This window comes from Ochlerotatus camptorhynchus, unplaced genomic scaffold (assembly GCF_037179485.1).
Source record: "Ochlerotatus camptorhynchus isolate MF236.1 unplaced genomic scaffold, CSIRO-AGI_Acam_v1.1 ptg000312l, whole genome shotgun sequence".
Classification (NCBI taxonomy): domain Eukaryota; kingdom Metazoa; phylum Arthropoda; class Insecta; order Diptera; family Culicidae; genus Ochlerotatus; species Ochlerotatus camptorhynchus.
This window is the reverse complement of record NW_027040800.1, coordinates 1,333,238-1,350,435: the sequence shown is the minus strand read 5'-3', so window position 1 is coordinate 1,350,435 and position 17,198 is coordinate 1,333,238. Positions and strand designations below refer to the sequence as shown.

The window sequence follows — 17,198 nt, the reverse complement described above, 5'->3', positions numbered from 1 at the left end:
ACCAGCGGCAACAGCTACCGTTCTCCTACTTATCCAATAAATTATCACTACGGGGCACGCGTAGGATCAATTCTACCGCGGCACAAGCACAATTTCACACTTAATTAATTAAATATTTATCACAGCACTGCGAAATAAACTATAACGTTCGCCATTACCAATACTACGTTCGAATGTCGAGGAAAGAATAAAAAAAACTTTTTGGTCTACAATATATTGAATTGGTTCCGCTTTTTGATAGAAAAAAAATTAATCCGCCAGACTATAAATAAATATAGCGACCATAGTCAGCTTGCGCTTGAATCAACACACTGAATGGGAAATTCATTTGCAGTCGGGTTATTCGCGAAAGAGAAAATCTATGAAAATCGAGCTGATTGATTATTTAACTTTATTGGTTCGTCAAATATTATTGCAATATAATAAGATTGTATATATTGCTGATTGCATCTGAAACTTGACTGTCCCAAAAATACAAAAAGTGTGATAGAAGTGCACATGTCCGTCAAATCGTTTTGATGTCTTGGGAGCACTTATTGCAATTTTATCACACTTTTTAATAAGTGAAAACGCGCTTATTAGTCCAATTCGGTGTGAAATGCGCAATAATAAGATTGTGCTTAAAGTGTGTAGAGCACAATAAAGCAAATTAAGTATAAAGTCATAAGGCTCCAGTTGTAAGCCAAGAAGAAGAAAGTGATGTATGTACACTTCGCACTTCGTAAATTTTATATCAGCTCCGCATAGATAAGCCACAATTGTAACTTAAAATTATTGTCATGGTAGGAAATAAACGAGAAGACATAAATCAATTGATTTGGACTCCAATTCAAACTAGCAATTGCTGTTGAGAAATTGAGAACAATAAAAATAAAAATATCTGTTAAGGCCTCGGTCTATCTATGGATAATATCAAAAACAAGGTTTTTACATTGGAATCAATGTTTACTCCCCAGCATTATTCCTGAAAGTAGTCTGACTGAGAATTTCAAAAGAGGCGTGACGTCATGAGTGTCGCTAGCATCCAATCTACGAAGTATATCATAACAATCAATGCTAACGCTAACGCTACATATAGGTAAATCCGGTAAATCGGAAAAAATGTTCATAGCTTTCAGGGCATCAAAATATACATTTTCAACTGTAAACAAAATAAATATAAAGTCATTTGGTAACAGAATTGCTGATATATTCTTATTTGAAGTAAGTGGTTTGAAAAAATAAAACCGGGTCCCACGATATTCCATCACTGCTTTGACCAAATCGTCTCATTTTTGGGGTGAAGACTCTTTAGACAGGTCTCGTGTGCATGACGAAAGCCGATTTTTGAGAAGTGGTTTAAAGAAAGATAAAAAATATTTTTACATCTTGTGAGTCTGCACTACAAAGTTCAGCCAATTTGGTCCATCCAGTTCTGAGATATCGTGGGACCCGTAAATCAACTCTGTGTTTCGAGAAAATCGCTTTGCGAGTTTTACAGTTCACTTTGCGCGTCAACGAACATCAGTTACGAATACGTGTCGATTTTTTGTAACCCCTTAATCAAAAGTTTCACAGCACCCGTATGGCCATTCCCTGCAGCAATGTGAAGTGGAGTTACACCGTCGATTTTTCGAGAGAATTTAACCATTTCCATATTTCCTTTAGGACTTGCAAGTTGAAGTGCATTTCATTTGCCTTTGTCCATCTCATTTGGTTCCGCATAGATTCGCTTTCAACAGTTCCACAACACTTTTATGGTCATTCAGTTCAGCGATGTAAAGTGGAGTTCGACCAGAGATTGTCTGAGAGTTGGTGTTCGAACCTCGATCAATCAAGAGTGTTACCGTTTCTATATTTCCGTTTCGGCATGCGTAATGGAGGGCAGTCCATTTCTTATTGTCCACCTTGTCTGGGTCCCCATTATTCGCTATCAACAGTTCAATAACCATCGCATGGCCGTTCTCCGCAGCAATGTGAAGTGGAGTTTCACCAGAGATTGTCTGAGAGCTGGTGTTCGAACCTTGATGAATCAAGAATTTGACCGTTTCTACATTTCCGTTTCGGCATGCATGATGGAGAGCAGTCCTTTTCATATTGTCCATCTCATTTGGGTCCGCACTATTCGCTATCAACTTTTCAACAACACTTGCATGGCCATTCAGTGCAGCGATGTGAAGTGGAGTTTCACCAAAGATTGTCTGAGAGCTGATATTCGAATATTGTTCAACCAAGAATTTTACCGTTTCTACACTTCCGTTATGGCATGCGTAATGGAGGGCAGTCCATTTCTTATCGTCCACCGTGTCTGGGTCCGCATTATTCGCAAGCAACACTTCAACAACACTTGTATGGACATTCAGTGCAGCGATGTGAAGTGGAGTTCGACCAATGATTGTCTGAGAGTTGGTGTTCGAACCTTTATCAATCAAGAATTTTACAATTTCTACATTTCCGTTTTGGCATGCGTAATGAAGGGCAGTCCATTTCTTATCGTCCACCTTGTCTGGGTCCGCATTATTCGCAAGCAACACTTCAACAACACTTGCATGGCCATTCAGTGCAGCGATGTGAAGTGGAGTTTCACCAGAGAATGTCTTAGAGTTGGTGTTCGAACCTTTATCAATCAAGAATTTTACCATTTCTACATTTCCGTTTTGGCATGCGTAATGAAGGGCAGTCCATTTCTTATCGTCCACCTTGTCTGGGTCCGCATTATTCGCAAGCAACACTTCAACAACACTTGCATGGCCATTCAGTGCAGCGATGTGAAGTGGAGTTTCACCAGAGAATGTCTGAGAGTTGGTGTTCGAACCTTGACGAATCAAGAATTTTACCGTTTCTACATTTCCGTTTCGGCATGCCTTATGGAGGGCAGTCCATTTCTTACGGTCCACCTTGTCTGGGTCCGCATTATTCGCTATCAACAGTTCCACAACACTTGCATGGTCATTCAGTGCAGCGATGTGAAGTGGAGTTCGACCAAGGATTGTCTGAGAGTTGGTGTTCGAACCTTTATCAATCAAGAATTTTACAATTTCTACATTTCCGTTTTGGCATGCGTAATGAAGGGCAGTCCATTGCTTATCGTCCACCTTTTCTGGGTCCGCATTATTCGCAAGCAACACTTCAACAACACTTGCATGGCCATTCAGTGCAGCGATGTGAAGTGGAGTTTGACCAAAGATTGTCTGAGAGTTGGTGTTCGAACCTTTATCAATCAAGAATTTTACCATTTCTACATTTCCGTTTTGGCATGCGTAATAAAGGGCAGTCCATTTCTTACGGTCCACCTTGTCTGGGTCCGCATTATTCGCTATCAACAGTTCAACAACCCTCGTATGGACATTCAGTGCAGCGATGTGAAGTGGAGTTTGACCAATGATTGTCTGAGAGTTGGTGTTCGAACCTTTATCAATCAAGAATTTTACAATTTCTACATTTCCGTTTTGGCATGCGTAATGAAGGGCAGTCCATTTCTTATCGTCCACCTTGTCTGGGTCCGCATTATTCGCAAGCAACACTTCAACAACACTTGCATGGCCATTCAGTGCAGCGATGTGAAGTGGAGTTTCACCAAAGATTGTCTGAAAGTTGGTGTTCTCAAGTTTTTTAATGAATAATTTTACCGTTTCTACATTTCCGTTTTGGCACGCCATATGTAGGGCAGTCCATTGCTTATCGTCCACCTTGTCTGGGTCCGCATTTTTCGCTATCAAAAGTTCAACAACATGTGCATGGCCATTCAGTGCAGCGATGTGAAGTGGAGTTTGACCAAAGATTGTCTGAGAGCTGATATTCGAATATTGTTCAACCAAGAATTTTACCGTTTCTACATTTCCGTTTTGGCATGCGTAATGGAGGGCAGTCCATTTATTATCGTCCATCTCATTTGGGTCCGCACTATTCGCTATCAAATTTTTAACAACACTTTCATGGTTATTCAGTACAGCGAGGTGAAGCGGAGTTTGACCAAAGATTGTCTTAGAATTGAGGTTCCCCCCTTTATCAATCAAGAGTTGAATTATTTCCATATTTTCTTTATAACTTGCAACATGAAGTGCAGTCCTGTTATATTCGTCCATATCATTTGGGTCCGCATTATTCTCAATCAACTGTTTCACAACGCTGAAGTGACCATTCTCAACGGCAGAATGCAGCGCAGTGGATTTATCGAGATTTGCATTGTAACCAATTAGTAATTCACATATTGCTAAATATCCGCATTTCGCAGAGACTTTTAACATATTGCTTAGTTGATCAGTGGAGAACGATTTAAGATTTAGGAATGAAACCAATTTCAGACAACCACTCTCGCATGCCCACAAAGCTACGTCCCAGTTTAGTCTGCACAACTCGTTTAAGGTCTCGGAGCAGTTTTCATTTTCTTCAAGCTTGATCAGTGTCAGTTTCCTAATAACTTCACGTTGAGATAGAACCTTGATCAATATGTTTGGTTCCAACTCGGAAATGTTATCACTTAGATATGTTGCTACGAAGTATTCACCAAATGATAAATGGCAGAACTGAACATCATTGTTGACTACTGTCACCAACATAGACTTTTCTGAACCCTTTTCATATCGGATTTTGAATAAGTCATATATTTTCTTATTTTTCGGCTTCGTGAATATATCCATGAGCATTTCAATCTCTAGCAGCTTTATCGCTAGCAGTTGATGCTCCAGAATGTACACGGCAATGAATGAATTGAATTCAGCATCGTTGATATCAACCTTTGTTTTAAATTTTTCTTCAAATTTGATGTGAAAACATTTATGGACAAACCGCTCTAACAGTTGCCCAATATTCAATATGTCTTCTGGCCAATCAAGCGGTTCCGTTTTGTCGGAATTCGCTGCTGACACAAACTGTTTGAATCTGTCAGAGTAAACTTCAGCAAGCATTCGCATCATCAGAGGCAAACCGAACATTTCACTCGAGTTGGATAAAGTGCCGGAATGATATTTTTCAAAAAGAAGTTCCGAAAAGTCTTCAACAACTTTCTCATCAACACTCTTTTTCATCCATATTTTCTTCAAGTACCGGATCTGGTCCTCATCTTGAAAAGGGACTAGGAGTATTAGCTTAAAATCGAACTTACTTTGCAGTATTTCCTGCACGTGGAGTCTCGAGCTGATTATAAACTGAATACTCTTTTTCAAACTGAGCAGTTCGAGTATACTAATTACTTTCTCGGTGTATTTGGAATGTATTTCATCAAATGCGTCCAATGCTAAAATAATGGAATATCCTTCGTCATTTCGGCTTTCCGGGGCATTTAGGATGAGATTACAGTTAGTCTCTGAAAGAACAGCGCTGAGAATTTCCCGGACATCATTTATGTTTGATACTTTTTCTATTTCGTCGAGTTTCTTACATAGCGTGCTTAAACGCATTAAGAATACTGCAGAGTGGTTTTTTTTTTGAGCTTCAAATGACAAAAACTGCAGTAAGCTGGTTTTTCCCATACCGGGGTCTGCCACAAGTAAAATATGTTGCTGACTTTTAAATTTTCCTCGAAGCTCTTCAACAAACTTAGTATCACTTATCGTTCGAACTATTGAGCTAGACCTATTATTATGTGCTACCTTGTCGTTGCCTGACATTTTTTGATCAATGCTTAACATTCCTCCGGTTTGTTCTAATGCTGCCTCTTCGTACTTTAAATGGCGATTAATATACGTAAGTTTCCATTCTTCCGCCTCTGCCATTTCGCGCTTTTTCCCACCCGTCTGCATTTCACGCTTTATTTGTTCAAAGCATTTTTCTATATCTAGTTTCATCAAACTGCGCAAACTTTTTTCGTCAACAGGTTTGTTACATTCGTCAAAATAATCCCCTAAAACGCGCTTACTTTTTTCGCCAACAGGTTTGTTACATGCGTCAAAATAAGCTCCCAGGTCGATATACACCTGCTCCCAGTACTTTTCCTTCAGCTGACCGAAAATTTCCGGCTGGATCCAAGTCTTCATCCAAGCCTTTAGTTCAGCAACGATGATAGGTCGCAAATCGTTCGGTTGACCCACCGATAGCGTAAAATCGCGAAAGAAGTTACGAATGTCATCCTCATCAACGCGTGGTGGCAAAAATTTGTTCCTTGATTCTTTCGTCTGAAATTTTTTGTTGACGGTTACTTCTTCCTCCATATCAACCTGATCGCTTTGCAACATCTTGTATAGCCTGACAACATCGGGATTTGGATTTTCAGCATTGAAGTTGCTTGCAAAACGACACTTGTTCTCGTTTATGATCATAACGTCTTTCAATGGAGTGCAATAGCGAGTAAAAGTTTGGCTGACCTTTCCACTGTGAAAGAACTCTTTGACCGCATCTTTAATCGCAGTGATATCGTCATCTTTGTTGATGTAATTGCACAGCTCTGTGATAGCCTTCTCGGTTGGCATAAGTTTTAGGTTTTTGGCACTGGATCCAGAAATACGTAGGATTTCATTTTCTTCTCGTTCTTCGATCTTCACCCAATCGTTATCGGTCAGTTTCAGAACCTTATTGGTGAAGATGTAAAACATCTTATTGTATGCCCTTTCTTTCAAGCTTCTAGTCACACAAAAGTAGGATTTGGCATACTTGTACAAATCAAAGTCTCCTTTGCCTTTGTCACTATTTCCAGTCGGAAACAGGGCATCCAGCTCGAAAAATTTAACCTGTTCATCCTTGGTATCGGCGTGTTTTGCTTGAATTAAGTGGATCTTCTCGTTTGTATCGTCAAACAAAACAACGTCGTCAAACTTGTCGGCCACCGTCATTTCATACGCCATCCTTGTAGTGGAACTTGATTCCCGCATAAGCAGCCACAGTGCGAGGGCAATTTCTTTTTGGTATTTTTCGCCGTGGCCACCCGGCGTAATTTCACTTGCATACAGTTGTTGCTCCATTTTGAACCACCTGAAAAAAAGGATTGATATTTCATTAACTCAATAAGCTATGAAGGTCATCCGCAAAAAAATTAAACTTTTAAAACAATAATAGATATTGTAAAAGAATTTGAATTAACATTGAACAGGAAGGTTAAATACTTTACGCCGACTACGAAGCCGCCGAAAAACGTGTAACGGCAAGTTTGCAATGACATTGTTTAGCTATTTCTTGATGAATTTCAAAAATAGTGGTGCCACTAGAATTTCTACACGGTAAGAAAAAAGTACCCAAAATTGAATTCCTTTCACTCAACACGTGGCTTCAGTGAGGCTAGGTAAAATTAAGTTAAAAAATTAAACTCTATATTCAAAGTGTTTTTTATGTTACTTCATACGCGAAGTTAACGATTTTCAGAGTTGGTTGGAAATGCTAACATGAAGCTTTAGTGTGATGATTTATTAGCTAGAGAATGATCTTTAGAAGAGGGTAGGTGGATAGTTCCGTTAGAGTACGGCAGTATGAAAATTGAATAGAAGTTGAAAATGAGCGAAGGGCCATTAAAGCGACAGTTTTTCAAGATGACGCACATTTTTGCCTGTGGACTTGGAGACATACTTCAAGTCCCCGCGTACATCGTACGGGCTAGGCAAAAATGTGCGTCATCTTGAAAAACTGTCGCTTTAATGGCCCTTCGCTCATTTTCAACTTCTATTCAATTTTCATACTGCCGTACTCTAACGGAACTATCCACCTACCCTCTTCTAAAGATCATTCTCTAGCTAATAAATCATCACACTAAAGCTTCATGTTAGCATTTCCAACCAACTCCATTAAACTCTATTTTGAAAAATACTTATCAAGAATTAATTGAGTGAATATTACCTAACGATCAATAGAATGGAATAGGTAAACTTTATCCAACGTTGGATTTTTTTTAAATAATTTTCGATTCTGTAGAATGAGAATCGCAGCAGAATAAATCCTCATCGTCCTTATACCAAGTTCGACTTCTTCGGAAGCTCATGGTCGATGCAAAGCTGCAGTAGATACAAATTAAGATTTTTGTAAACAATGGAACTAAAAACACTCCCTGCGCTTTGATCAGAGAGCGTATAGGGCATCGTTGTGCCTGGTTGGTCGTGACACATTTCGAGTATGAGAGGGTAATTGCAATTTGCTCAAAAGTGCATGAGTAGAATGCAAGTACTTTCGATGCTTGCCCGTAGTTGCGATAGTGAAGATATATACCCATTGTTCGCGACGCGAAGAATTTTATTCAGTTTCGTATACTGAACCAATGATCGCGAAGGATAGACGTTCACGGCGAACGGTGTTTAATGGTGTGTTCAAATCCGTCAGGATTGCTTGGACACATCTTTCAATTCTCAATCATATAAAAGTTCTTTTAAACTTATTGGATAGATGCTCTACCAAAGTGCGAGCTTATTCCTATATCTGAATAATTGGAAACATTAACAGACTGAAAGAAAGTATCTTAGCATAAAGATCAACCTTCAATTCAACTCAAAGGCTAAGACCTCACTTCGACAAATGAATTGAAACGATTCCTGATGAAAACACTTACGGCGTGTTTTTCTTGAATTAATCATCGAATACCAGCGGTTGATCACCATCCTAGTGCCAGCGTGAAACTTTAAACAGAGCTGTGCACGATGCTCCCCCGGCGAGACTTAAGGCAGGCCCAACAAGCCAACCTGAAAAAAAACATAAATTTGAAAATACCGAAGAAAGAAATACGGATCGAAACAATCGGCACAGACCTACGCGACAAAATAAGGACTACGATTGGAAACTTGGAACATAGAACTGCAAATCACTCGGCTTCCCAGGCTGCGGTAGGTTAATCTACACACTTAGAAATAACTAATTTTACACGTGACAGAATCTATCTTTAACATAAAAGATGAGACGTAAACAAACATGTCGTTTAATATTAAGTGATCCGAGACTGAAAAGTTCGTTGCTCGACGAAAAGTACGTTTGATTGAGCTATATTTCCGCATCTGTTATGACTTAAATTTATGTCAAAATTGACGCTCGTATATGTCACTCTCAGAGCACCTAAATTTACATGAATTTTTCTAAGTGTGTATGACGAACTTCAACCACGCAACTTCGAAGTCACAGGAACTTTGCTGGACGAGACAAAAGATATGGAAAAGCGGGTATCAAGCGGTTAATTTCTACCAGAACTGTGGCACCACCAACGAGCTGGGAACCGACTTTGTAGTGCTGGGTAAAATGCGCCAACGCATGATTGGAGGAAGTACAAGCTGAGGTTTAAGGTGATTCGCTGCAGGCCAAAGTGCCACGCCGTCCAAAGCGGTAAGTGCAGAGGCACGACAGCAGCACTTTTTTATATCTTTTTATGCTCAAGCAGAATGATGTGCAACCAAGTGGTATTTGTTTATGATGACTTGGTTTGGGGAAAACGTTTAGTTCATGAAAACAGTCATAAAATTATCATTTGCGCATTTTTCAAAAGTTTGTTTAATCCTTTAAATTTGTCGAACCTCTTAACGGAATCTGTTTATGAAGAGCTTTGAGTGGATTAGTTTATTTCCTTTAAATTCCGTTATAATTGCTTATCTTTTGACAGATACGCGTATTTCGTCTACTTGCAGAATTCATCAGTGCCAAGTACTCAACACCAGTGGTATCTGTCAAAAGATAAGCAATTATAACGGAATTTAAAGAAAATAAACCAACCCACTCAAAGCTCTTCATAAAAGTTTTTTTTATTAAAAACTGGAAAATCATTTATTTCACCAGATTTGTGAAGTAATATCATATCGATTGGCGTATTTGGATCTTAATTTCATCTATAAATGACAAAGTTACAAGCGTTCAAAACCTAACACTATTTCATCACACATTTTATTTGATTTGTACCCAAGTATAGTAGACAAAGACGTAGTTCTACGTAAAAAAAAAGGTTATGACTTCTTAAACAACTTCACCGAAGACAATAAAGGGTGTCCCACATCAAATTGCATCACGGAAAAAAACGCTGTTGAAAATTACCTATTGGGTACCTCCTCTTGAAAATTTGGGTAGAAGTAGTTTAGAGTGTATTGTTTACACTGTATTTTTATCGCTGTCAGTTTTTCGATAGTTGGAAAAAATGGCGTCACCCGAAAAGCTACGTCGCGTATTGATTTAGCACAAGCACCTGGAAAATCTACAACTCTCTCATCGGGACATCCAAGACACGTAGGATTACGTGCTCGGTATCAATATTCGGCGACTGTGTTAGATAAACCACTTTGTTTCTGGCAATCGGTGATAATTTTGATCACCATTGCAACAGTTGAGTATTGGTGTAATTTTCAATACTGACCTACTGAAAATTGATGAAGTGATGCAGATTCGTACAAAAAAATTCCAATCGATTGGCTTGCTTAGAATTAAAATCCATCCGCTATTGACAGAGTCATAAGTGGTCGAAACCTGACCAGTTTTCGTAACGTGGTCGATTTTGGTTTTTTTTTTAATGCACCCTCAATATGTTGCCGAAGAACGTAATCTTACGTCAAAAAGTAACTTCCATATCTATCACAGATTACAAATTTCAGTACGTAGCATAGAAAAAACTTTGACTTTGACTTTAATTGCTCTTAATTTCTTTTATATGTGTGGTTTTACATGTATGAAGTGAAACAAATGCGTTTTTTTTCAACTTTATTTATAACTTTTATTTAAAACTACAGCTAACCTACGACTACTTTATACACCAAACCTACTATATACAAATTGCTTATCAAAGCATGTTGTGATATATTAAATTTTTTTGCAAATTTAGTCTTTATCTCAAATCTATTTTGGGAATGCCTGCCTTTTCGTCTAAATTTGTTATTCTAGTGTCGAAAGGACGATCGAGGATCATCGTAAGCACTCTGTTTTGTGCCACCTGGACTTTGTTCCTGTGAGTTTTAGCACATGATTCCCACACCGGCGTAAGATAGAAATTTTCAGGTGCCATGATTTGATTGTAGACAGCCAGTTTGTCAACCCCAGAGAGGCGGGATCTGCGACAAATCACCTTACTAAGCTTGAACACCTAACTAACATCTTTTCTACATGTGAGCGAAACAGTAGCTTCTCATCGAATACCATTCCAAGGTATGTAACTTCGGTAGACCACTCAACCCTTCTGCCATCCATGATTACAGTACAAGGTGGAGCCGGTTTTAGCTTGGGCGATTGCCGATGGAGGAACATGATTGCTTGAGTTTTGTAGGTATTGATTTAAATTTTCTAGGTGTTTGCATAATCAACAAAGACGTTAAGGCACCTTTGAAGTTTGTTCGTTATTTCGCGAGACATCCTTCCTTTGGTGGCTATTGCGGTATCATTTGCGAACAGGAAAAACACGCAACCGTGTCCGAGGGGAGGAATGTCGGAAGTGTAGCTGCTGTAAAGCAAAGGGCCAAACAGACTTCCTTGTGGGACTCTGCTGGGATGGAAAACGTGTCTGAAAGACAACCATTCAACGATACCTTAAACGACCTTTGCTGGAGGAAGTTACGGATTATTTTAACCAGAAGTTACAAAGCATGTACACAAGTCCTTCATGCAAGACATTGTCAAACGCCTTTTCAACGTCTAGCAACTTGAACTTGCAAACACGAAACAAATGGTGCGTAAACGTGCCAATCAGTCAGCAGCAGGATAATCAAGCCCAGCGCGTTGCAGGATGACGCCGGAAAACGAGTACTAAATGGCAACCAGTATGCAGTACTCCCGAAAGAAAATGGCGCTGGTGACGCCGCTCCCATTGCTGGAAGAGAGCGGATTCCCCCGCTTTTCACGCCGGTGAAGGATGTTGCCAAGCTGGGTGCCAAACTGGCAAAACACATGCTGCTGCCTCGCTTCAAGCTTTGCAGCATCGGTACCAAAATCATGTGCTCCAGTCTGGAGGAGTACAAACAAATAGGATGTTTCCTGAAAGACAATAACGTGGACTTCTTCACGCATGATCTGCCATCGAGCAAGCCACTGAAGGAGGTTTTGCGTGGATTACTGTCGTTCGAGGCAGCTGCGGTGAAATCCGAGCTGGAGCGGCTTGGGCTCAAGCCTGAGGCGGTGTACTCGATGAAACACCAGCTTCCGTGACCAGTTGTTCCTGGTGCACTTCACGAAGGGATCCACCAGTCTTGCGGCTCTGAGATCCAAACTCCGGGACCTGTTTCAGCGTTACAAACCGTGATGTCACGCAGACCATGGCACCAAAAACTGCCACATGAATACAAACTACGGAAAGTGTGCTGGAACTCACTCAACTGCGTCCTGTGAGCAAGATGATGACATCGAGCAAACGTGTGTCAACTGCGGTGGAAACCACCAACCCTCCAAACACGGATGTCCCAAGCGAGTGGAGTTCATGAATATCCGTCGGAAGGCTACAATCAACAATCAGCCCGGTCGCCTCTGTAATCATCGTTCGCCTTCTGCACTCACGGAAGTCAAGTACCCAGGCCCCGTCGACATGTTCTGAAGCTAGCCCCGCTTCCGCTGCTGCCGCGGCCCAGCCAATTACAGGTTCCTCCACCACCTCTGGTCTGTCATACGCTGGTGCTGCCTCACGTGAGCCTGTCGACGATTTTCCGTTCACCTCGGAGGAACTTGTGACGCTCGTGGCTGAGTTTGTCCCTCGTCACTAAGTATGGACCGTGAAGCCATCAAGATCGTAAATTGGAATGCTTGCTCCTTGAAGAGCAAAAACATCGAGTTTGTTGACTTTCTCAACGAATGGAACATCGGGATAGCCGTCATCACCGAGACTCACTTGAAGCCCGAGCTGAACGTTGACCGCACCTGCTCCGGAGGAGGGGGAGTGGCCGTCGACCGCAGAGACATCATCAAGCTAACACGACTGCGGCAAAATTTCATCATCGCTGGCGACCTGAACGCCAAGCATCAAGCCTGGAGCAATAGTCGGCGAAACCATAATGGAACAATCTTGTACAACGATCTACAGGAAGCCCACTACAACATCCTGTGTCCGTACACTCCCACCTGGTTGAGTCGATCCGGAGCTCATGCCACCATCGACATCTTCATCAGCAACATAGACGATAACATCTCTCAACCTATCGCCTATTCAAAAACTGATCTCGGACCACTGTCCGGTGGTGGCCGAAGTAGGTTCCTCACCCAATAAGTTTCAAGTTTCCCGGCGAAATTACCACCGTGTCAACTGGCAGCAGTACCAGCGCTGTGTGGACACAGCAATTGACTACGACATCCTACCGGAGTGGTTCGAAGAAGACGATCGGTGTCTGCCAATCATCAAAGAGGCGATATCCCGTGCCAGGGAACAACGTACCAGCATCCAGACAGGTGAGTCATACTCTGAACCTTGAACCAACCAAAGATCTTATCAGGCTCCGTAACACCATTCGTGGGCAGTTCCAGCGTTCTGGGCTGCCCCACTTGAAGACCAATGTCAATAGCCCGAGTAGCACACTTTCATCACAATAAGTTACAGCAACTTGTTTATGTCTGAAATAAGTCGTATATAAGTTTCTACAATTGATTGGTGACAAGCGTGCTACTAGGGAGGCTAACCAAAATTTTCCAGGCCAGGATGTTGGAACTCAGAAATCACGATTTTGCCAACATGATTCGCTCTCTCTCTCTCAGATTGTGCAAAGCCATTGTGGAAGATGACCAAAATTTTGAAAAATAAGTCGATACCTATCCCTAGCGGCGCCGGTGGTGTAGTGGTAAGCGTGATTACCTCTCAACCCAGCAGGCCTGGATTCAATCCCAGTTGTCGCGGCCGGGATGTTCTGAGGCATATCATCTCTGATCACGCCTTCTCCTTCGGGAGGGAAGTAATGCCGTTGGTCCCCGGTTCATGAGTTGATTGGTCGATAGGTGTGGGAGCTGCCTCCCTGGCGTCAAGAAAAAAAAAAGACCGATACCTCAGCTTTCCTCTGTTGACCAGAACTCGGACCCATCCCTACTCATAACCCCAGTCGAAAAGACCAATACTCTTGGCCTACATTTTGTGATTTCACATAATCTTGGCCAAACCATGGTGAGCCCCATGACCCTGCCGTACTGGAGGCAATGTCTAGAGTCGCAGACAACCCCGGAGTAGTGCATGATGATAGTAGAATATCGGCTGATGAGGTGATAGCAGCTGTTAGAAGCACTAAAAAAAACATGAAGGCCGTGGGTATGGATGGTGTAGTCAACCTCGAGTTGAAAAACTTGAGTATTGACTTCTTCAACCATCTTACCGCCCCCAACGATGAATCGGAAGCTAGTACGAGTGATGGCGGTCAGGTCGTTCTTGAACTTGCTTGCTAATCCGTTGATGGTGGAACTCTACCGAGGGCAGTAAACAACGATGAACCGGACATTTCCAGTTGGCGATTCCACCTCCATACTAAGAGCTCCGATGATTAAAGTGTGGATGTGAGGCAGAGTGTAGAACTTAATTCCTTTCTTGACAACGACCGAAACACCTCCCCCCCTGGAGCTGGTGCGATCCAGCCGGATTATGTTATGGTTAGGCAACCAGAGGCTGTCGCAGTTCTTTTTTTTCTCCGTGTTGGGTATTTTGATCACTTTGTTATTTATTTCCATTTCGTCAAGCCAGTGTAGACTACATACAATGATAATTACAATGTTTACTTACATACTATGCATTAATTCTATTCTGTTTTAGCTTAGTTTTTATTTGCTGCTTGGACATAGTGATGTCAATAGTTCCGCAATGCAAATTATATAGGCGCATCATTCGATTGATTGGGCTATTTTTTGCATAGTTTGTTCTGTACGATGTTTCTGAAAATAAATTCCGTGTTCTAAGATATCGACAAGGTGTGTAAAAATTTAATTGTGCGAGAATTTCTGCCGAATCTATGCGCATTGAAATAATGTCGTTGATGAAGAAAAGCATTGCAAATTGGCGGCGCTCCTTAAGTGTTTGTATATTGATGAGCATGCAGCGCGCTTCATAAGATGGTAATGGAAATGCAGTCCAATTCAATTTACGTAAAGCATATAAAAGGAATTGTTTTTGGACAGATTCTATGCGTTCTTCGTGTATGGAAATGTATGGATTCCATACTAGGTGGCAGTATTCCAGAATTGGCCTTATATATGTGGTATATAAAAGCTTAATAGTGTATGGGTCTTCGAAATTATGACTGAACCTTTTGATGAAGCCTAGCATTCTGTTTGCTTTACTAATGATAGTATTATAATGTTCTATAAAAGTTAGTTTGGAGTCTAGGATTACACCTAGATCTCTTACAATTTTGCTTTTTTCTACTATTTGGTTGCCTAATGATAATTCAATATGCGGTGTTTCAATTTTTCTGCTAAATGCTATTGCAGTACATTTTTTTACGTTCAGTTGAAGTAGACTTTTACTACACCAGGTGTGGAATATATTGATTTCATTCTGGAATTCTTCTGCATCGCTAGAATTACTTATTTCCATAAAGAGCTTCATGTCGTCTGCATATACAAGCAATTTTATTTTTTTAAGTATGTAGGAAATGTCGTTTATGTACAAAATAAAAAGAAGTGGTCCTAAATGAGAACCCTGGGGTACCCCAGAGGTGACTGAAATTGGTTCTGAAAGTTTATTTTGAAAGCGAACTATTTGTTTACGATGTGTTAGGTATGATTGAAGCCAATTCAAAAGTCCAGGCTCCATTCCTATTTTCTGCAATTTGAGGATTAATAATGGTATGTCGATGCGGTCAAATGCTTTACTGAAGTCGGTGTATAGCGCTTCAACGTGCTTGCCACTGTCCAACGCTTTAATAATGAAAGATACATATTCTAGAAGATTAGAGGTAGTTGAGCGACCTTTAAAAAAGCCGTGCTGTTTACTTGTAATTAGATTTTTCACCTGCTGAAAAATATTGCCGTTTACGATTGATTCAAAAAGTTTTGGAATGCAAGAAATAATAGCAATTCCACGATAATTTCGAATGTCTGATTTTGCACCTGATTTGAAAATAGGTACCAAATAAGATGATTTCCAAATTTCAGGGAATTTTCCATTTTTCAGAGACATGTTGAAAAGACGCTCTAGAGGAAATGCGAGTTCTTCAGAAAGGTTTTTCAAAAATATGGGTGCGATGCCGTCAGGTCCAGACCCTTTCGACGCGTCTAAGTTTTTAAGTGCATTGAGGACTTCATGTTGAGAAAGTTGGTTGACAGAGATGTTTTTAGAAATTTCAGGAATGAATGCAAAGAAATCGCGGTCACGATCTTCTTCGGAAAATGTGGTGTATACTTCTTGGAAGAAATTTGCAAAGAGATTGCAAATTTCAGAAGAATTCTCACCTACATTTGCATCCAAATTCATTCGCGAAGGAAAATTGCTGCTTTTTAATTTCGTGTTTACATAATTAAAAAAGTTCTTAGGACATGATTTGACTTCATTTTCGACTTTGCGGTTATAGTCCTCATATGCAGAGTTGATGGCTGTACTTAATTGGTTGCATAAGTTGTGATAGTTTCGCAAATTGGTTTCAGTTTTTTCTTTTTTGTATAGTTTATGAGCTTTCTGTTTTTTATTCTTTAAATTTTTCAGTTGTGGATTGAACCATGCGGGTAGTTTATTGTTTTGTGTTCGTCTTCTTTTTTTTGATGGTACAGTTTCTAAAATTAGGCTTTGAAGAATTGAGTGAAATTTTTCTACTTCAGTATCGACATTTCCTTCAATACTTATTAAATTTTGCCAATTTATTGTACATAGTCTACGTTTGGCTTCTTCGTAATTTGCTTTATGGTATTCCGGCACTTCCTCGTATTCCCAGTCGCTGGAGGAAGAAGAATTTTGTACGAAGATTGAGTATTCAATTGCTGTGTGAAACACTTCATTTTTCCATAAAGGTGCTAATGATGTATCCACACAGAAGTCTTCAGTACAATTTGTAAATAAAAGGTCTAAATATGAGTTTTGTTGATTTTTTACATGGTTTATTTGATTAAGACCAAAATAAGATATTTTGTCGAATAATAATTGTAATGTTTCGTCTTCACCTACGACCGGGAGTAAAAATGATTCATTTTCAATGTCTGTAATAAAGTCTGCGTTTCGTTGATTGAAGTCGCCATAAATATGCAGTTTTACTTCTGGTTCCATATTTGACATTATAGTTTCAACAATTTGAAAAAATAGTTCAAAAGACTGCTTGTGGGCATGTTTAGGTGGAAAATACACAGAAGAAAAAATGTGTATTTCACCGGCAATAAGTGCTTTGACCCAGACATTTTCAAATTCCTTGTGCTTATTTGTTATGATTTCTTCAGAAGTAAAGTCAGCATTGATGGCAATGAGC

General features: G+C 40.3%; 2 protein-coding genes across 8 annotated transcripts in view; one reads left to right on the top strand and one right to left on the bottom strand.

Moving 5' to 3' along the window:
* Nucleotides 1–1,115: 1,115 nt before the first annotated feature.
* Nucleotides 1,116–17,198, bottom strand: part of LOC135707425 (uncharacterized) — a 64,534-nt gene continuing 48,451 nt past the window's right edge. For 6 of the 7 annotated variants that reach the window (XM_065229245.1, XM_065229247.1, XM_065229246.1 and 3 more), the window contains one exon: nt 1,116–6,885. In XM_065229245.1, the coding sequence (XP_065085317.1) occupies nt 1,689–6,875 (5,187 nt within the window). In that variant the 5' untranslated portion in view covers nt 6,876–6,885 and the 3' untranslated portion in view covers nt 1,116–1,688. The remainder of the gene's footprint in view (nt 6,886–17,198) is intronic. The other variant, XM_065229251.1, reaches the window with a different exon arrangement.
* On the top strand, nt 8,492–14,454 carry LOC135707434 (uncharacterized). The gene is made up of 2 exons (XM_065229262.1): nt 8,492–8,504; nt 12,501–14,454. Exon 2 carries the CDS (start codon nt 12,545–12,547, stop codon nt 13,040–13,042), a length of 498 nt encoding a protein of 165 aa, XP_065085334.1. The 5' UTR covers nt 8,492–8,504; nt 12,501–12,544; the 3' UTR covers nt 13,043–14,454.

Coding starts and splice junctions, on each gene's coding strand:
- LOC135707434 (XM_065229262.1), top strand. CDS start 12,545: ATGGACCGTGAAGCCATCAAGATCGTAAATTGGAATGCTTGCTCCTTG.